The sequence below is a fragment of the Xiphophorus maculatus genome, chromosome 2 (assembly GCF_002775205.1).
Source record: "Xiphophorus maculatus strain JP 163 A chromosome 2, X_maculatus-5.0-male, whole genome shotgun sequence".
Classification (NCBI taxonomy): Eukaryota; Metazoa; Chordata; class Actinopteri; order Cyprinodontiformes; family Poeciliidae; genus Xiphophorus; species Xiphophorus maculatus.
The window spans coordinates 16,188,728-16,210,340 of record NC_036444.1 but is presented as its reverse complement, the minus strand read 5'-3'; the positions used below and the strand labels follow the sequence as shown (position 1 = coordinate 16,210,340).

General features: G+C 38.2%; 1 protein-coding gene across 3 annotated transcripts; it reads right to left on the bottom strand.

Annotated features, from left to right (window-relative positions):
- Positions 1 to 2,677: 2,677 nt before the first annotated feature.
- Positions 2,678 to 19,909, bottom strand: LOC102219078 (carnitine O-palmitoyltransferase 1, liver isoform-like). 3 transcript variants are annotated; one of them, XM_023345084.1, is made up of 19 exons: positions 19,804 to 19,909; positions 16,213 to 16,377; positions 14,906 to 15,048; positions 14,031 to 14,202; positions 13,245 to 13,346; positions 12,824 to 12,961; positions 12,600 to 12,677; positions 11,872 to 11,979; positions 10,254 to 10,341; positions 8,211 to 8,406; positions 7,323 to 7,511; positions 7,117 to 7,222; positions 6,521 to 6,634; positions 6,247 to 6,411; positions 5,824 to 5,955; positions 5,559 to 5,711; positions 5,320 to 5,433; positions 4,403 to 4,495; positions 2,678 to 4,311 (listed from the first exon to the last, which is right to left on the bottom strand). In XM_023345084.1, the coding sequence occupies exons 2-19, from the start codon at positions 16,351 to 16,353 to the stop codon at positions 4,225 to 4,227; spliced, it is 2,319 nt and encodes a 772-aa protein (XP_023200852.1). In that variant the 5' UTR covers positions 16,354 to 16,377; positions 19,804 to 19,909; the 3' UTR covers positions 2,678 to 4,224. The 3 variants fall into 3 exon arrangements, with proteins under 3 accessions (XP_023200852.1, XP_005808901.1, XP_023200856.1); XM_005808844.2 differs by having other exon boundaries at positions 19,800 to 19,908; XM_023345088.1 differs by lacking the exon at positions 10,254 to 10,341 and adding an exon at positions 9,754 to 9,838 and having other exon boundaries at positions 19,800 to 19,908.
- Between the last annotated feature and the right edge of the window lie 1,704 nt (positions 19,910 to 21,613).

Sequence of the window (21,613 nt, the reverse complement as noted above, 5' to 3'; positions counted from 1 at the left end):
GCTGGTGGCAGACTTGCAGGGTTCCTCCACGCCACCGAGCTCCCCCTCTCCGCTTACACCCTTTACTTCATCACAGACTCATGTGGCTCTTCTTAAAAGTGGTGCAGTTCTCAGTCGGATAAGGTTCTCCTGATATGTTGGTGTGGGTCTGTGGTTTGTGAGGTGATGGAGTCACAATGTGAGAGACTTGAGCGAATTTATTTCAAAGTTCGCTCAATCTTGTTTTTCTCATTTTCATTCGTTTTGCAGTTTCTTTTTATAAATCATCATAACTTTAGTTTTCTTTGGAGCTATTCATGGAAATAAAAGGAATGTGTTCATTACTGATTCTTCTGTCTAGAGTTTAAGAAAAATTTAAAGTTAATCCCCACCACAATAGTCGATCTCTTTCGAGAAAAGCTGTGGTTCAAGGCGCCCACCCGTAGACTGCTGGCTGCAGAACACCGAAGTTCTGCATATTCACTGAAGAACCATTTAACATTCAACCCAATTAGTTTTGAGCATAAGAGAGAATTACGTAACCTCTCCAACGGACCGAGAAAAACAAGCTGTCCTGCCAAAGAAACAAATCAAGAATGGCACATATAAACTACATACAGTAGCAACAATTTGAACAATGTTGTTCTCTGTTAACAACTATGAGTGACAAAATGGAATAAAGTCGTCGGGTGCGTGCATGAAAAGCTCATAAAACAAGATAGGGCCACACTGGCTCCACACTTTTCTTTGAGTGTGTTGTGGAGCAGGAGGCACATGAATTAAACTGGTGACAAGCAGAGGCCCTGGATCTCTCCAAAGTCTACTTTTAGAAAGTGCAAGTCAAGGTTTTAGGTTTCAGTGTCTGCTCATGAACAAATGGCTTTTCCAGTTTGCCAATTAGATGTACGATTTGGTTTAAAAGCTTGTGCACAATCAGCCATCAATCCTTTGTGGGTTTGTTTACTCATGTTTTGAATTTTATTCTCAGAAAGAGCTGTTTGCCACCTTTTCCTAGATTACTTCTTAATCTGCTTGAAACATGTACACTACAAGATCTTGTTAAAATCATGAAGCACAATAAACTAAGAAAGATATGAGTTATAACCCTTTATTCCTGATTTGACCTTGTGTATTCCCACAGTAAGCTCCTGGGAAGACCTTAGGCATGCATGGTGGAAATGTCAGCCTCACATCGGAAGCTGAGGGAGGGGCGACAGTAAGAGGAAGAAGGTGTCATTGTCAAGGTATGTTAGAAGTAAAATAGAAAATCTCACATGTGATCAGTTTCTTTCTGCTCAATTTTCACTTGTAAAAAGTTTTTTTTATAAATTTAATCTGAATACATATTGTTAGAGCTCAGACAAATAAATTATTAATAACCCTAGAGCCAGAACTGGTTCCTGGGCGACAACCACATGAGCCAAGCCACCTGTCCACTTGTCAGTGTAAGGCCCCCAGCCAGTTTCCCTTTAAATAGAGATTGAAGAGAATGGAAAGATCACATTTTTATGACACTGGTGGCCTTTACTGAACAGCAAATTGTCAGGAAATAGCAAAGAATCCAACCCTAGATACCCACATTGAGAATGCAGATTGGGAGGGTGCTCTATGAACTGAGCCACCCAGCACCTATAGAAATTGTCTGTGTCAACGGTTAAATACATTGCAACTTTAGTTTGTATCTCACATAAACAGAGGAATTATCGCTATGAGTTGGACAAATACAACAGAATTTAACTATTTTAATTTTTGTGTTTTTGCCAGGGACCACACAGACCGCAAATATTTTCTTGAAGGCACTATGAAGATGCTGACTTATCAAGGGGAAGCTATAGCTCCCTCTAGTGCCCTACTGGCGCCACTACTGACGGCAGCCAAATATCTGAGTTCCCCCTTTATACACCTAGTCTCTTTGGTCTGTTTGCAGCAATCTTCAATCCAAAACACCTTTTTGCAATTAAAAAAAAATTGCAAAGACAGTACAGATCACATGCTGCAAAATCATTACTACTGAAACTTTTCCCCTTAAATATTTACTCTGAGCAAAACTGAACAAGTCTGAAGTACTGTATTACTTCTTTCACATATGGAACATTTTTTAGAAGCATGATCTTAATTAACCTTTTAGTCTGTTTGATGTTATATACAAGCCTCCCAAATATTTTGAATGAATTAAAACTTTATTCAAATCCAATTGTTTCAATATCACAAAAATGTTTGTGATATTGACCAATTTACTCTTGTCAGAGTGAATTGGTCCCACTCTGACAAGTCTAACCCGACTTTCAGGTGAGAACTAATCCGTTCCTCCAATTGAAGGTTTTTCTGAACTCTGTCTACTGTGAGTAAAACACAGAGTAATCAAACTCTACAGAGACCAATTAAATCAATCAAAACTTATTTTGAGATGCAAAGAGCATCCGGCCAATTTGCCACGTTCTTCAAATAGTACTTAATTAATAATGTTCTCTGGGGAACCAAAGTTGGTGAGAGCAAACTTACCTACACAATACAATGAGCAGAATAGAAATTTACTTCAAAAGTAATCAAATAAAATTGACCCTGAAGTCCATTAAGTGATTAAAACAATGTTTGTAATTACAATAGCTGTGCTAAATGTCAACTACTGGTTTTCAGTATAAAGTCCATTTAAAAATGAGGTTAATCACACTAGAAATAAGAGTCTAAATGAGACCAGTACAGCTATCTGACATTCACTTTATTGTTAAAACTTTGTTTGGTATATCAGCTGCTTGTCTTTTACACAACTTTAAATTAAAAGGCAAACATGTACAGATCATCTTCAAATAACATGCAGCAGTGTAAACATGAGATCTACTGAGATAAAAAGTCAAACTACGACAGACTGGCAAAGTACGATAACAAAAATGTCATGTTCAAAAAATGACTTATCTTCATAGATCAAAACAAGCTTTAACTTAGTGCTCATCATTCACCACATTCAGCTGGTAAATATGCATGTTTGTGTGAGATAGGAAGGTTTAAACAAAACAAAAACAAATTAAAAACCATAATGGATTGACAACATATAAATAAAACTCCCAACTTTAATCTAACATTTTTGAGAGTTTATTCGAGAGAAACTTCAGTTTTCCTACAGTCCTGGAGACCAACAGGCTGCTATGGTTCTGAAACACTTCGACGAGGCAACAGCCGTACAACTACCACCAACCAAAACATCGCCCATGAAAGTTCACAAATCATCTCAAAGATTATTTTCTTAAATAATCAGAATAAAAAGTTACAGTTAAGCATATGGTGTCGAGTTTCCTCCCCTCTTATGTTATTCTAGTTCTCACTCTCAAACAAACTTTACTTTATACCAACGACAAACTTAACAGGATCATCATCCGCAGAAACCAGAATGAGCGCTGCAGAAAGCACCTTATGATAACAGGGTAGCTTAGCAAAACCTGAGTATGAAAATGAAACGCACACATCAGAACGGCTTTCATGGCAACCTCATAAAAAATCATAGCAGCTAAAACTGAACAGACTGTACAGAAAGGCCATGGAGAATAGACAGTGGCACCCGTTTCCTGTCTTGCGTTTTGTTCAGAATCACACTGACAGAGTTACACATCAGATCAAAGCTTCCCATCTATGATTCTTGTGATTACAGATATACAATTTCACCACTAGGAGAATTTACTTTCATCTAATCTGCTGGACCAAGTGAAATAGGTGGACACTGTGTAACCTAAAAACGAGCTGATATTTAACATCACGTTTGCCGTTTGAGTCAGTAATGGTGAGTCAATAGCTGCAACAGAAGGAAGCAGATGATCCCCACATGCACAGGGTGGAAACTAATAAAAGTAGTGCACCATCTTACAACTTAAAGCATCATTAAAAATTGGATGATGCTACTGAACAAATCTTCAACCAGAATATTATTCAGTGTTACAGCACAGATTTGTTCCCAATCTAGAATGTCCGCCCCTTTTTTCTTTTACATTAGTGGGTCACTAAGGCACCGCTAAAGTTCGGTTTCGCAAGTACATACTTTGATCTGCACACCACCTGTGCTGGAGGCTCGCCTAAACCAATATGTACACGCAAATCTCTACACAACATATTGACAGTGACTCATTTTAATGCCTTCCTTATTTATGTAACATTAATTAACATAGAAATCCCAATTCCACAAAGTGATTCTGTACAATCTACAGGAAGTTTTGATAAATCAGAAAACCTGAAAAAAAAAAAACATGGTGAAAATCATCACTTGGGCACCGTCTTCCCTAGCTGAAAGAGATCCAGTATGTCCAGCATGGACTGTTTGATGTTGTCACCAAAACGACGTGAATCCTGAAACACCAAAAGGAGAGAGAAAAAACATTAGAAAGACAAAATACCTGAAAGAAGAGCACAAGATATGTCTTAAAACTAGGAAACTCACAGTTTCTTGACTTGAGTATTTGCTGGAGATGTGAAAGTTGATAAGCTCTTCACCGAGGATGATGTAGGAAACACCATACCCATCATCAGCCACCTAATGAAAATAAAATCTGATATTTTATCTCAAATTTCATTGGGAGATTCTACCTGGCAAAGGATGCAAACAACACCTAACTCTTTGTTTTTCTATCAATAATTACAAATTTAAAAGCGCACGGAAGAGCTCCAAGCCTGCGAAGATAAGGCCATTCACCTAAACTGAGGCAAGGAGAGCAATGGAAACTATGGAGAAACTACAGAGATCCATCTATTAGTTACCACATGTGAGAAAAAATCCAGAGAAAGTCACAAGTGGCCTTCCTCAAAACTTGCAAAAGTCCACATAACAAGCATGGACACCCGACTGACCCCTCCAGGCTGCAGAGCATTCCAATCCGCCCCACTCAACCAAACCAAACACTTTGACTTGTCTACTTGCAACTTCAACATATCTGAACTTCGACTACAAAATCACTGCAAGAAAAAATAAAATAAAATGGCAGATTCACAAAACCAATTAGCCAGCAATCCATGACTTTGTTTAGCAGTTCCACAGTAAATGCACTGACATAATAGACAAGAAAGCGTAATAGGGAATTGAGAAAAATGAACAGGCAGAGAAATGTGACCCAGAAGGAATACAGAGCCATCTTACAGCACTGGGAGAAAATAAATGTACATTTTCTGCACACATAGACACTCAAAGTACACAAAAAATTATTTAATGGTTAAAGGATTTTGCATGATATGTCCCCTTTAAGGAGAATGGAAACTTTTTAAAGATGCTGTAAAGTACAGAATTTGCCTCATTAGATCGACAGTCCACCATTCCCTCAAACTTTAAATGTGACTTTCCAGACAGATGAAAATTGGACTTACTGGACCGAATCCGCCTCCAGAGGACACCATCTCTGGATGTCTGGCCAGATCAAACAACTCGACCTGCTGTAGAGGGGTCTGACTGGTGGACAACCTCCATGGCTCAGACAAGACCTGCACAGGAAGTTATTCAACTTATTCCCATGTTCAGAAAAAACACACATTGTTCTCCAGTGTAAAGAAAAAACTATTTTTTGTACAAGTAAGGTACAGAAAAAATATTTAGACATAGTTCAGACCTTCTTGAGGAAGGGTGATTCCTCTCCAAGGTATTTAGAAACCACATAGAGACAGAAAAGGTGCCGATCGATGCCCTGCCCTGTCATTGCCAAGCGGTACATGTTTTGGTGTTTCTCTGCTGCCACTTTAAGCAACTTGAGGCGCTCTTCTCTCTGCACAGTCAGGAGTTAAGAAGAAAACCACAATGAGATGATGATTTTCTTATTGCAACAATTCTCCCTCTGTAGCACTGCAAAAATGTTTAAGGGCTTCAGTAAAACTCACCGTCTCCTGTCTGATCATGGAACGAACAAAATCACAGGTCTCTATGGTGCAGGAACGCACGGTTTCTGTTCGACCCTCACGGAAGAGCCGTGTCATGGAGGCTTCATATGTCAGGCAGAACTTCCCTTTGTCCTGTTGAGAAAGAACATTATCTAGTGTCAATTTCAACAGTGATACCACAAAAAAATATAACTGAACCACAACATTAAGAAGTTTTCTTTTATACATAAAGTGCACATCCAAATAACATGCAATGGTTTAATAATTACTTTGGGTCTTGGCCTGGTTGTTACCACCCTCTAGTGTTGATAATTTGAAATTGCATCAATTGCTAAACACACTGACTCACCCTGGTGAGTTTTGTGTTTTGGTACAGTAAATTGGTACATGGAAAGTGAAACTGAAAATACAACTGGGACTTACTCTGTAATGGGCCAGCTGCAAGGCAATCTGGATGAAGGCGTCTGGACTGGTGCGGCACTTCTTAATCAGCCCCTTTCCAAAGTCATCGAAGGGGATTATGTGGCAGTCCACATCATCTGCCAGAGCCCTGGCTACTGTCAGTGAGCTCTCGATGGTCTCCTGACACTATGAGATCGGACAAAGTCGGGTGTTTGGTTTGTAAAATAAGAGCCAAAGTGACGTAAATAAAACATATGCACTGTTTTACTCAGAAAAGTAAAGTATCCAATGTTACCTCTGTGGAGATGTCCCATTGCAGCCTCTGGGGACCAGGAAGGTTTGGGTGAGGGTTCCCTTGGCAGTGACCATCCTCAGTATAGCCCAGCTTAGGATCCATGGACAGAACATGCTGGTTTAAAAGAAAAGATGAAAAGACTATGTTATATGTTTTAGCATTTTTTTTCCCACCTTCATTTATTTTTTGTGTATTAATGATCAATAGTTACTGAATGTGTTTTCTTGTTGTAGTGGTTTGAAAAATGTTCCTAGCATGTGAACATTTTCACATTTTATCACCTGATGATCACAAAATTCAATGTAATGTATTACATTACATTGAATGTAATGTAACATCGCATGGTTTATGCGATAGACCAAAATAGTGTTTTCATAATCTTTGGCACATAAAAAGCCAGAAGTGTGGTGTACGTCTGTAAAGCTCCATCCATCAACTCTGGACAAGGAAGAATTAGTTTTCCATCATACATACCATTAGCTTAGCAGCAATATAGATAGAGGTTCGAGTTTATAATGTAAAAAAGGTTCAAAGAAGGAAAGTTGTTTTAAAGGCACTGATTTAAACAATAAAAACATAGAAAGCATGTGCCGAACCTCCCACAGATGACCAACGATTGGAGCATCAGCCCAGGAGTGCTCTGCGTTCAGTCCCATGGTGCCGTTTTTGTAGACAATCAGATTGAAGGACTTATCAAACCACCTGAAAAAAAAATATAACCAATCAACATCCAAGGCCCACTAATAAACATTTTGAATATGGTTCATGATACAATAAAATATCTTTATTTGTTATTCTTCACCTGTCATAGCACTTTCCATGGAGCAGGGACTTGGCGTAACTGTCCAGAGACTTGACTTGGTTGTTTAGATCGTAACGCTGCTCGGTGTCATCAAGGCTTACAAAGAAGGCCGCCTTCTCGATGGCATCCAGGGACTGCTTGTTTTTACCGCTTTTGAAGAACTGCTCTCGGGCCTTTGCCCATGGGGTCCTAAAGAAATAAAAGAGCAGAAAAAGGAAGTGTTGATACTGTATTAAATGCAGAGAGCAAGAAGGCTGGAAACAAGGTTTTGCATGTACTAACAAAAAATAAATTAGGTCTCTGCATAAACTGACAGGAGCCACAAAGATTCTCTACAAAGATGTTTCATTTTTGTAGAAAGAGGTGCTACCCCTCCCTTTCTTTTGTTAGATCATGACTGGCCTGAAAAATCTATAATAATCCAGTTTCAGAGGCGAATGCTGAATGTTTTGAAATTCCTTCTGGACTGCGCCGGTAACTGCTCTGAATTATGCATCATTGTAGCTTTCCTTCAGCATAACATCTGAATTCCTCAGGACGAACTACAATACCCCAGAATGAAGAAAGGCAGTAAACACATAGCTAAAAACAAAACAAAAAAATAATCAAAAACTGTTAACTGAAGAAAAATATTATGAACAAATGTTCAAATCCAAGATAGTTACCTTAAATCTAGAATCCAGAACAGAAACCTTTGATGTATTTAAGACTTTTTGAAGCCTAGCGTTAAAATGAATAACCTGAAAAATTTATGATCCTGCAAAAAAAAAACCTTATGCTCTAAACTGAAAGAAAATCTTTGAATGCTCTTTTTGTAGCCATTGTAGTCAATAGACATTGCTGTGGATGTTTCCCAACTGCAGTCTCTTCATCTCTTGCTCCACCTACCTTTCTCCTGCAGTAAGTGCAGCTAGTTTCTCCTCTCCTGGCATCGGCTCAGACTTATCTGCCAAGATCCTCTCCATCTGCTGCTCGATTTCCCGTGGCAACAGCAGCCGTCCGTCGTAAAACATCCACACTTTGAAGAAACGGCCCTTATGGTACACAGCAATGTGTTTGCTCTCGTTCATGTGCTGGAGTGTATCTGATACAGGTACCCATGGGAGGGGAAAGAAGAGACAGAGACGCAAATACAATTGGAACCATGTTTGGAGAAAAGATGTGTTTTGGTGACAGTCAAACTGTATTTTTTTAAGTTCATGCTTATTGTTATGTTTCCAATCACTACATTTTGAAGTTAAGTTAGAAACTTTTGTCTTTGTGTTTTTTTAAGACACTGAGGGACAGATAATGAATGTCACATCGTTCCATTTCTAAAAACACTAATTGTGTTAGTAATCCATTCAACACTGATGAATAAAACAATGTGACATAAACAGTTTAATTTTAATTAAATAAACATTTAATGAGTGAAATTTACAGGAGAACTGCAGTTTGTGGTTAACAAACATCTAATTACAAAACTAAAGTAACTTGAAAAGGGATGTGAAGGAAGTAAAATGAAACGGGAAAGCCATTTAGGGAAAGGGCTGGACTGGAATACATTGAACTACAGCAATGCTTGTTTGAGCAGCACAGGGCATAACTAGACAAACACAACTAGAGAATTACTTTTGAGTTTTGAGTTCACTGATGATTTTCTGGTGATATTAAGTGTTCAAACAAGCATTGCTTATGTAGCAGACAAGAATATATACAGATGGTATTTAAACCCAGGAGGAAACCACAAGAAAACAACCTAAGTATGGTGGCATTAGGATATCATGCAATGTGCAATAACATCGGTGAATGTTTCCTTTTTTTTGTTTGTTTTTTTACATACATGTTGAAATATCTACTTATACCCTAACTAATCTTTAAGATAAGTGACTACCGCCACTACATTTTGGCGGTAGTCCTGATTTTTGTTATTCACATTAACCTTCTGAAATGGGGCAGTGTGATATCAGAAATATCATGTGATTCAGACATTTCTGAGACATATAAAGTTGAACACGTTAGAGTGAAGTCCAATAATTTGCATTGTAGTCAGTGATATAAGCTTTGAATGCAAATAGTTGGCCATCAAAGTCCACTCCATGCTGTTGTTGAGCTAATCTGAAGACTAAATCAGATTTGGCTCTGCAGAAAGTTGGCTACCTCTGTTCACTATGGCCTCGGCAGCTGTTTCTGGGAGCAACCTATTCTTTCACGTCTACATGTCTAGGTTTGACTGGGACCGGATTGGAACACCTGAATACAATGAGTTTTTTTCAAAACAGAGAAACTGGCTTCGAGTCTCATGCAAATTAAAACTTGAATGTGCATTTTTATGTACGCATGCATTATTAATTCATGGAAGTTTGATTATTTCTAATTCAAACACAGAAATGCCCTGTTGTGAAGGACAGCAGGAGAAGAGTGGAGGAGGTGACACTGCTAAAGACTCTACCTGTCTCTACACCTGGGACACGAGTCGTGTTGAACATACGCTCGAATTGGGCTGAGCACATGGGAATAGTTTGTAGGAGCATGAGCTGAAAAGCAAAAGGGGAGAGTGAAAAAAAAAGACAGAGATGATAAAAGTAAATCACTAAAAACCCCAGAGACGAAGCGGCAGACACACGACTAAATGGAGGAGAGCATGGATGTAGTGGAGTAGGAATTAAAATGGATTTAGGAAGGAGAACCTCAGAGGAAAAGAGGCAAGGACCAGAAACCAGTTGGCTGCCATCTCAGTGCCACCATCAAAACCCTGATGCAACGAGAAGGTTTTATTTACAATTAAATAGACTTTGGACAATTAAAAACTAATTGAAATAGTACTATGAGATCTATGGGACTGTTTCAGGGTTGTGCTGATGGGAATGAGTGATAGAGTCACTGTTTCCAAGGGCTGTAGGGTCACATGGCTGAGGATCTGAGGGCAAGGCGGCTGTGCCCTCCTCTTACCTGTCTCCACACCGGGGATGCGGGAGGTGTTAAACATTCGCTCCCACTGAGCAGAACACAGAGGTACCTTGTTGGCCAGCAAGTATATCTAACGCAGCGTCCGTCAAAACGAAAGAACAAAACAGTAGAACAGAAACAACCAAACGTGAGCGTGTAACACAGCGAGCTCATGCATTTGAATTTGTATATAAATTCAAACAACTGATTTTAGAACAAACTATTCATTTCGACTTTGTGGTAAGAATGAAAATTCTAACAGGCATGCTGAAAAGATCATAATCAAAAAATTAAACCAATGACGGTGAGTTAGTGTTAGCAACTGGAAACAACAAAGCATTGCCGGCTATCACTACTGTGTGTTTCCAGTAGGAAAAGCAAAAAAGCTCAGAGGTTTTAAAAGTTAAAGAGTAGGACAGTCAGATGGGTTAATATGCATCGGGTATGGGCTACTTACTAGCATCGAGGTATATCAAGGTTTTAAAATGTTACAGTTTCAAAACCATTAAAGTCTTTTGTCATTCTATTTATACATTTTAAATTCTATTTATGAGATTCCTGAGGAATTTCTGGACTTTTTTTCTTTTCCTTCGGCATTTTCAAGCTGAGAGTAGGACCAAGCTCCCTGCCTCCAACTGTTGCTGCGCACTGCTAGTCAGCTGGTTGAAAGAAGACTACTATCCTGCCCCCTTACTGACAAAAAATAAAAAAAATTGTCAGTTTGAAAATTTTTTGTTAAATCAATGAACAATCGATTTAACTAAAACATATTTTTAATAAGGTGACACTATTTTGAAACTACTATTGGCAAACTAATAGCATTACAGATAAATAGTTGAAAACAGGATCAATTAACCAGCCAGTTATATTATTGCCACTTCATAAAAAGTAAAACACAAAATAATTACAATCCAAACTGTAAACATTTAAAAATACATAGGAGTAAAATTTTGTTCCAATTTTTAACACAAGTCTGGCTTAAAATAAACACGTTTCACAGATATTAACTAATCAATTGATCAGAGATCTGAATTAAATTTAAACAGCAGGACAAATACAGAAAAATCTAATTGTTTTTCTACTCTTTGATGAAAGACTTTAAAGCTGAATAATAAAGGTTAGAGAAGTGCTTATTTAAACGAGAATGACGAAAAAACAAAGTGGCCACTGCGTTATTATTCTCATAATAATCTGTAAGTTTTAATTTTAAAGTTGTGGAAATTATTATTGCTTTTTTGTTTTTAAAGAAAGCTGTCGCAATATGTTTTAGATTTTCATGTAAATATTTTGGTATTTTTACAACAGGTTTTCACACTTTAAGGATTTAAAAACCAGCCCATGCCTAATATTAGCAGAATTAGTAGGATTGTGGATAACAAGCTTACCTAAAAGTGGAAAAAGAAAAAGGTTGTGAAAAATAAGTTGTTAAAGTGAACGTAAAGGACAAACCCACTGAGATAAAATGTATTAAAGAAAGTTAAACATTTATAAAATAAGGTATGGTCAAACATATTCCTATATAATGTTATTAATTATTCATTTACAGCTTGATTGGCATAGACAAAGTACAACTTAGTAAAGGAATTGATTGAGGCAAAAGACCAACTGGCTCTGTACTCACTGGTTTGATCTGAGCTCTGTCCAGTTTTCTCCTGTACAGCATGATGGAATGAACAGCATTACCTGCCCGGGCAGCCTGGCTGGACGTGGGGAACACGTACAAAAAGTCCTGCAAAAAAGATTAACTTATTAATGAATCAATCAGCAGTTGCATTTCAGCAGGTTACGTTTACAAAAAAAGATAAGGGCAGTATGATATTCTTTGTAATCACTATAATGACTGAGTTTGGCCAGAAGTTTACATGCACTCACGATGGGCATAAATGTCAAAATAAATTTGAGCTTTTAATGATGCATGTGAACAGTTCTTCCAGAATGAAAAAGCAAGTTGCGTATCCTTCACGAGATTTTTTTGGTAGCCATCAACAGGATCGTGACATAATTATTGCTGGATATTTGACATCTCATCAAGAAATTAAAGAAAATCAAGAAAATAAAGTGTATTAGAATAATGAAGCTTTCTTTGGGCTAACGCATGATAATTTATGCCTCACTGTTAGAAGCATGACAAGCCGATGAGAAATGTGAGATTTGTTTCAAAATGTTAATCTGACAGTTAACCTTTTGAAAATCTCACCTTGAGAAATAAGTGTTTCATTTATTTGGAAAAAAAAAAGTTTAACAAGTTCTGAAAATAAAGAAGAGGCAAAAATAATTTAATAAATTATTAAAAAGAAAAAAAAAAGGAACACCAGATCACTTCTTGCAACCTGAAGACAGGTGACTCACCATGGCATAATAGTTGCTGTTGACCATGATGGGTCCACGGCCTCTCAGGTAAATATACTCTTCCCACCAGTCACTAACCTGTGCCAGATATGCAGAAAGGATAAAAAGCAATAGTATAAGATAATCAGACAACCTGGTTTTAATGATGTAGCTTATTCAATAATAAGGACAGTGTGCGAAATTATAACAAAAAAATAAAGGAGAAAAAATTCCTTCTGGCTTACATAGTTGGATGCCCACCAGGACTTGAGTTTGAGGTACCACTGCACCCTGGGTCCCAGATTCTTCTCAAAGTCTTTTGACAAGGCCTTCATCCTTTCAAACTGCTCGTCATCCATCAGTGGGCGCACCGACTCCAGGTACTGTCAACAGAAAGAGTCCCACGGGGAGATACAAAGGAATTATCTATTTTAAGAAAGAGAGTGGTTAAAAATACCACAAAACCTGGAAAGCTCTTTTTGCTGTCGCTCAAAATAATAAAAAAATAAAAAAAATCTTTGTGCAGGATTTTCAACATTTTAGTGTGTTTTTCTACTACTCCTCAAAAACACAAATATAATCTCCCTTCTAACTCTAAAAGCACTATGTGTAATAAATAGGCACAAACTAAGTACAAACTCAAAAGCAAGTGGAATGGAAGATTACCCTTCTGCATGTGTCCTCGACAGTGGGAAGAGGTAGCCGAGGGAGAGAGTTCTGGAAACTGTAGAGTAATGGCTTTCTGCCAGAGAACACCTTCACCAATATCTGAACACATAGAAAAGATAAGGACAAAGTTAGAGTTCTGCTTTATCTGTTCTTTGAAGAGTAGAATACAAAATGTAAATATGTACTTAAAGCCCTAAGCTAAAAAGGGCTAAAAAACAACAAGCTAGTTTGTAATTTTGATAAGACCAAACAAGATTTAAATTACCAACAATATTAACAGACATTACATTTCTAACCCTTTGATATTTCCCAACTCTGTACTTTCCTAAACTTAAATTTTCCAAGATATTAATCCTTTTTATAATGCAAGCACAAGTGTTTGCTATGAACTTATGACATATTTGTACACTGGTCAGGCTTTAAAAAAATGTAATGTGTAAAACCACAGAACGAATATTTTAGAAGGAGGGATAGATGGAGTTTTTATGTAACGAGATACAAAATAAATTCTGGAAATAAAGAAATGTTTTAGTACTTTTATTTTCTCCCATATTCATCCAAACCTGGAAAATACTCAAATTAAATTGCATACTTTTCCCCTGCCTTTATAAAAAAGAAAGCATATAGAGCATTTACGTAAAATTATACAAAACAAATAAGTCTAATGAAAAAATAGACGAAGAAAAAGTACCAAATGTAACTTTTGTTATAGACAGATATTATTCACATATTTTTTCCTTAAGCTGATCCTTGTAAGGCTGAAAAAGGACGTCAACATCTCACCAGCCACAAACGAGTACCAAAAGGCAGAGAGCCGTGGCGTGACTCCATCCAGCCGTGCCATGACAGCAGGCTCTTCAGAACATTCCTCATGATCATTATGATGGTGACCCAGAGGCCCGTACCCACCAGAACCCCTCCAAGTATCCTCTGGCTATCTGTGGACATGTATCGGCTGCAGGTAGAGGAGAAGAAAAGAATAAAAAGCTTTCAGTGGCACATCTTAATGTTATAAAAAAAAAGGTTCATTAGAAAGTAAAATGTGACAAAAATAAATATGACATAATATTGTGTCTAAGATCCTTGGAGAACTGAACTTTTAGAAAAATCCCAGTCTAGTGTGTTGTGCAGCACGCAATTAACACAGGAGAATAAGAGCCACACAGCAGCTGTGAGACAAGGCCTAGTCTAAAGTCAACAAAGACAGCTTGCATTATGAGTGATAACAGTTGCATTATTCAAACCGACATGTGCACATGCAGACACACAACACAACTCATTAAATCATAAACGCTGTGTGGTCGTCATTAAAAAACACAGGACTTTCATCACCACATATTCTTAGATTATGCAACAAAACCAAACTACAAAGGATTTCCAGCGCCCCAAGTTGGCTGTATGTTATAGAATAAAAACTGAATGAGGAGAGCACTCATCTTTGTTGATAAAGGGTGTACTATGGGATTCAAGAGAGCACAACATGTTCCCTAATCGGGATTAACATCGTTATCAAACAGAAGGCGCGGAAGAAAACTAATAAAGAAGTGTTGTGGATAAAAAAGTATCGCTGACAGTTCTTGGCCAATCTTCAGCGGCCTGTTGTTTTATTGGTGTTGTTACCGTTTCTGTTTATTTACTGAGAACAACACCATACTCACCTGATAGGTATGTGTTGGCCAAGTTTGGCAATCAATCCCATAGAAGGATCCAGTTGTTTGTATTTGTTGTATGACATGTATGACACGACCACTACCATGAACCCACCCGGGCTGCCCGGGTACACACCAGTCATCACCCCATTCTGTAAAAATGAAACATAAACTCAGAAGCTGTGATTAACAATCTGTAAAATGTTGTAACACACGTGGTGATAAAGACACTAATTGCCTATTAAAAAAAAAGGTGGCAAGTCTTTGAATGATTCAGTGTGACTGTGTGTAAAACCACTAGGCCAAAGGCGAGGACACAAAGAACACTCAGGAAGGTTACTGTCACTGTTTGCAGTTCGTGTCAGACAGGGGTAACCTTCTGGTGTAACAGTTTACAGTAACACCACAGTAAAGAGATTTACAGTATGGCAGAATAGTGCTGTGGACAGTCGAAAGTTTCTGTTGCCTGTAAACTAAGGCAAAGAAACCCAGAAACTGGAAAAGAGGCCTTTTTGCACTGCAGCCTGACCCCCTTTAGCCCAGACCTGGTTGTTTTGCATTGAGCAAAGTGTCGCTTCGAAGGTGACCAGTGGTGGTCATGTCAATCAAATTTCAGCGAAAGCTGCCGAAGCGATTTCCCCAGAGATCGAGGAATATTTTCGTTTTTGTTTGTCGCGTCCAGCTCTTTCTGTACGCACTTGTCAGCAAGAAAGCTGAGGGAAACATTTACCTCAGAATTTTTGCAATCATTTAATTTTATTGTCTGTATGCAGTCATTGGAGAAACATCAATGTATGTTTTTTTTTCTCACTGCCAAAAAATCTACATACATTTATCTGCTTGATGTGTGATGACATGATGTGGATCCTCCGTACAGCTTTTTGAATATTATTTCAACCGAAAAAAAAAAAAAATGCAATTGAAAATGTCATCATTATCGTTTAAAAACTTACAGGTAAAAATAGATTATGATGGGATTTTTTGGTGTCGCATGTTAAAATTACAGACATCGAGAAAGAGCGCTCCTCTGACCCAGAGATCTGGAAGAAGACTCGGCTCTGTCCCGCCCCGCAGCGAAATGCACCAATCAACAGCTGACTCCAAACCAGACCTGTCTGGCAGGCTCGAGAGTAGAGTGGGACAGGGCATGAAGTGCTAATGCAAAAATGCTCAGCCCGGCTTTGAAGCCAGGCTCTGCAGTGAAAAAGGGAGTTCAGGACACATCAACCAGATGAAGAAGTTACTTTGTCAATACTGTTTTTTCTTTGCAGATAACCATCTGGACATTGCCCTTCAGCATATCCAGCAACTCTTACCTTGAAGCGAACGAACCTTTTCTTCCAGGAGTGGAGGCCAGAGAGGTAGACCTGGCGTAGAGCCTCGTGGCACAAATGTAGGTCGATGCCATCGGGGCTGACGGTGAACTGAAAGGCCACCGCCTGATGCGCTTCTGCCATGGTGGCTGCTCTAAAGTAAAGTCACTGAAATAACAAACAAAACAAATATGTCACAATGTGCATCATCATTCAGCAGCTTGATTTTGCCTAGTATCAATACTGCAAAGAAAGCAAATGACATTAGTTAATTATAAGAGTGAAATGCAATTAGCTTTTGTTTACAGTAGCAAAGGTTTTAAAATATATTTAGATGTTTTGCCAATACATTTAGCAACTGTATTACACTTAAAAGCTCAACTGAGTTTTTTTACATTGCAAATTGCAATTGTTTCCCGTGTTGCCATTTACAATTAGGCACAAATGTATTTATACCCCTCACAGATTAAAATTAACCTTTTAATTTGACAAAATGTAAATATTTTCCAGTCGTATTTTTAAATTGCTGTAAATTCCTACAGCAATTTATTGCTGTAGATGAAAATAATGAATTGTTTTTGTACATTGTTTTATCTTTCGGTTGATGCCTATGTCATTTCAAGTAACAAAAAAAAAATTATTGATTGAATAAAAACATCTTTAAATTTAATCACTTTATTGTAACTCATATTGTGATTGAGGAATTTAACCATTTTAAATGTGATATCTGACATTTTAATAATGCCATGCAGTCCTATTCCTTTTCATGCAACATTTCTGTTTAATAACTATGTAGGTGGAATAATTACACAGTGTGAAGATCAGAGTTAAACATGGTTAGGTGATTTGCAGAACTGTTGCATCATAGCACACATTCAGTCCCAATATGTCGATATCTGCATGAGGCTGGAAATAGCTCAGAAAGAAAAGAGAACAATGTCTCATATTGATCAGCTACTGCCACAGTTCTTTAAAGTCACTAGTCCACATTCCGTGATAACAGTGGGCATTATCCAATTCAATCACATTGGATTCTCTGCAAAAAAAAACATAAGACTGAATAAGATGCTAAAAAAATCTTAAAACTCAAAAGATTAATTAACATGAGAAAAGAACACTATAATCACAATGCCAATTAATACTTGTGCTTTAAAGATTGTGTTTTGCTTTTTTGAAGACAACATCTTCACACATTTAAATTTATCATAAGTTCTGAATATATATATATATATAAACTAAAACTATCTAGACATGTTGCATGATGGGACAGTTGGCAGCAGTTCTCCACATGCATGAGTTTTTCCCAGGTACTCTGGCTTCCTCTCACAGTCCAAACAAATTATTAAGTAACCCATCCTGTTTACATTACATTAGCTGTTATATCTGTGCAGTCATTTGTCCAGTATGTTTCTTTTGCCCTTTGTTGGACACTTGTCACTTTTGAGAAAGGCCTACCAACCCCAAAAAGTTTTATTTTTGGCCTATTGGGTAGACTTTCAATGCACCTGATGCCCACACTGTATATTTTTAGTGTTTTAGACACTTCAGCTCACAAAGAGAGGTGGGTAAAAAAGAAAGTAAAGAAAATATGAGTTAAATATAATCTATAATGTTAATATTCAGCCACTGAATGTTTTCCAGATGTTATGCACCCCTAATCTTAACTAATAGAAATAAAAAGCCTGATCTTTCACTATTTGACCTGCCAATCACTGCTCACAGCCAGAAAAATTTGCTATATTGAAGATTATCTAATAATTATTTTGGATAGTATCATCAATAAGTTGCACTATACTATCAATCTATAGATAGACCAACAGCATGTACTTGAATTGGCTCTTTTAGTTTGATTTACATCAAATAGTTGCGGACATGATTTTTGATATACAACAGGGGAATACTCTGTTGTATTCTGGCACCTTTTTTCCTCCATGCATGTTATATATAGCATTTGGAAGTAAAATTGGTCAGACCTCACAGAAGACCAGATATCACATGGTCAGCGCATCTAAAATATTAAATACTGCAAGTTTGTCAACTTCTGTGGCGAGAAACGCATTTCAGAATCTAGAGCTTTAGTCATATTTCCCCTGTTTCAGCCATGTTTGAAGAGAGGAATACATCTGCACGTCCCTGCAAAGCTGCTATTTCGCGGTTTGATTTGTGCATTCTGAAATCAGGACGCGTCGTGTCTACCCTAGCAGTGGTCGGAAGGAGCAGAGCAGCATCCACAGAGCAGCAGTGTTTGAGCAGCCAGTCCCTTCCCCCAGCCACTCTGAAGCATCACATGATCCACCCTGTGCTGCAGAAACTAGGGGAAAGGTCGCAGCGCTGCGCCGCTTAGAAACAGGGAGAAAACTGCCAACGGTGAGCAAAACGCCTCGTAAACCAGCAAACCCGGTCATTTGTGATGACGATGCAGCAATCAGGAGTGCACTGCTGGCTTTATGGTTTAAAAACAAACAGATTACGTTTTTCTTTTCTTTCTGTTTGAAAAAGCAGATACGAAAACAAAGGCAAACGCTGATAAAATATGTGGCTCACCCTCCTGTTTCCAGACGCTGTGTGGAGGCGATTTGAATAATGCTACTAGAAACGTCAGCATCCACCTGCTAAAAACCCTTTTGCAGCACCTAATATCAGCTGGAGCATTTTTATGAACAATTTCACCATAAAATACATAGGTAACGTGTCCGGTATTCCATCACCATCACCTATTTTAAGTTAACCACGCCGCCCACGTGGTTAACTTAAAATAGGGTCATTTGTATATCAATTTCCATACTAAACCAAACCTTAAGTTGGAAAGCAATGACTTTTGTTTGAAATCTAATCATGCTCGTACCTTGGGGACACAGTGACCAGACAGGTATTACTGACCTTCAACAGGCAGGTGACATTTTAACACATTTAACATTTCTAAAAGTTGCAAAACTGCGATAATTAGACGCGAAGAAAACTGTCCACACTTCGCATTATTACATTACTTAATAACAGGATAAATTATGTGCTGTAAAGAAGCTGACAAGTGATTTGTCCAGTGAATGACCTCTACTTGGACTTTTGCCTACATTCATGCTCTGAGAAATGGCAACAATATTTACATACAGGTTATTAAATGAATCCTAAAACAAAATACAATAAAATGACAGTCGAGCCATTTCCCTAATGTATTTTTTTTTAGTGGAGGAATTTCAAAAATAAAATATTAAGCCGTCTGTCCCAGTAGGCGTAGCACTGAATTGTGCATTTCAGCAACTAAAAAGCGCAAACTTTGTCTTGTGGAGTCTGCAGGCCAAACAAGCTCCCAAGCCCTCAGGTCATGACGACGCAAACAGTCTTTTAGCAACAACCTTTAACCCAATTCAACCTCAACAAGGAAACACAACAAGCTGACGTTTATGCCGACTGTGGGGTTGAGTAAGGAAATATTTTTTCACATGGCTTCCTCTCACTTATCTAAGCTATTGCTTCTCCTTTCTCAAAGCCCTGCAGCAACCGTCTGGACCTCGACTACGACAAAAGAGAAAACGCAAGAAACCCACAACATTAGACAAGCGGTCCTCCTAAAAACAAAATAAAGATCTCACCTACACCTTCTTTCTGTCTGTCTGGGAGGGCGAGGCTCTCTGCTTTAACGAAGATGTGGCGCGACTGGACTCTGCGATGGCTGCTACAGCTCAGCACTCTACATGAATGGGAGCGAAGACTTGTACACAAGGCCTTCCCCCCTTTTGGTTGCGTCACATATGACTCCTTTCAGAGTGGAGGACGCAGCGCCCCCTGGCGGTTACACTCCTATGGAAAACGTTGCACGCTCATCTTGAACAGGTAAGAACTGGAATGACGTGATAGTGTAGGTTGCCTGAAGAACATAATGTTAATTCTGTTCCCACAGGCTGTTAAGTATCTTACGGAGCCCTCTAGGGGACATGGGGAATTTTTTTTCTTTTGCGTTACCTCGCAAAACTTTTGCGTTCCCTCGCAAAACCTTTTGCGTTACCTCGCAAAACTTTTGCGTTACCTCGCAAAACTTTTGCGTTACCTCGCAATACTGTACTGGTCAGTTATGCAGCATAATTGAATACTGCAAGCCTTTCCTACGGTGGGCGCTGTACTTTCTGCTTTAATATAAGGTTATGTGAGGTATTTCCATGAATTTTAGTATCTTTTTGTGAAATATCTGAAGTTTTATATCTTTCTTTAGGATAGAAAGGCACCACAAACCTACGATATAAACAGAAACCTTCCGTAAGTAGGAAAGAAATAAAAATACATTATAATTTGGACTATTTCTGAGTAATTATCGCGGGTAATAAATCATCTGACAGTTTTGATTGTGTCTCTGTTGTGTTCGTAGTCTGAATGGTTTAAAGAGCTGCTTTCAGTGCCGCTCCATCTTCGCCTTAACAGATATAAACATTCAATAAAAAATAAATCGATTTTCAATCAGTGTTTTGCACCAAACAGTTTTTACTGTTAACAAGTTTTTATTATTAAACACACGACAAACTAATGATGGTAAAGGGCCGCACTGGGTTAACTCGGGGAATCTCATCTGTCCGTGTATCAATCAGCTCCAAACCTTTTCTTTGTTCTGTCACAATTATCGATTTATTCCATTTTGATGATCAGGTTCCAAACTTTGCAAGGACTGACCGCCCCACTCACCGCTTCCTAATACACACAAAGCCAGTATCCTTCCCATTCATACCTGGTGACGTCACTCCCACGTCGACACACCTAAGTGTCAAAGCCGCTGCTCCTGTCATATCAATAATTACTTATTTCATTCATAAGGCTCTTACAGAGCCTCAGTGAAAACGTGTTTATTATTATTAACTGTTTGGTGCAAAACACTGATTGAAAATCGATTTATTTTTTATTGAATGTTTATATCTGTTAAGGCGAAGATGGAGCGGCACTGAAAGCAGCTCTTTAAACCATTCAGACTAGAACACAACAGAGACACAATCAAAACTGTCAGATGATTTATTACCCGCGATAATTACTCAGAAATAGTCCAAATTATAATGTATTTTTATTTCTTTCCTACTTACGGAAGGTTTCTGTTTATATCGTAGGTTTGTGGTGCCTTTCTATCCTAAAGAAAGATATAAAACTTCAGATATTTCACAAAAAGATATTAAAATTCATGGAAATACCTCACATAACCTTATATTAAAGCAGAAAGTACGGCGCCCACCGTAGGAAAGGCTTGCAGTATTCAATTATGCTGCATAACTGACCAGTACAGTATTGCGAGGTAACGCAAAAGTTTTGCGAGGTAACGCAAAAGGTTTTGCGAGGTAACGCAAAAGTTTTGCGAGGTAACGCAAAAGGTTTTGCGAGGGAACGCAAAAGTTTTGCGAGGTAACGCAAAAGTATTGCGAGGGAACGCAAA

Coding starts and splice junctions, on each gene's coding strand:
- LOC102219078 (XM_023345084.1), bottom strand. CDS start 16,353: ATGGCAGAAGCGCATCAGGCGGTGGCCTTTCAGTTCACCGTCAGCCCC. Junction 6,412..6,520: donor AATGGGACATCTCCACAGAG/GTAACATTGGAT, acceptor CCGATCTCATAG/TGTCAGGAGACCATCGAGAG. Junction 4,496..5,319: donor CTGGAGGCGGATTCGGTCCA/GTAAGTCCAATT, acceptor TATTTTCATTAG/GTGGCTGATGATGGGTATGG.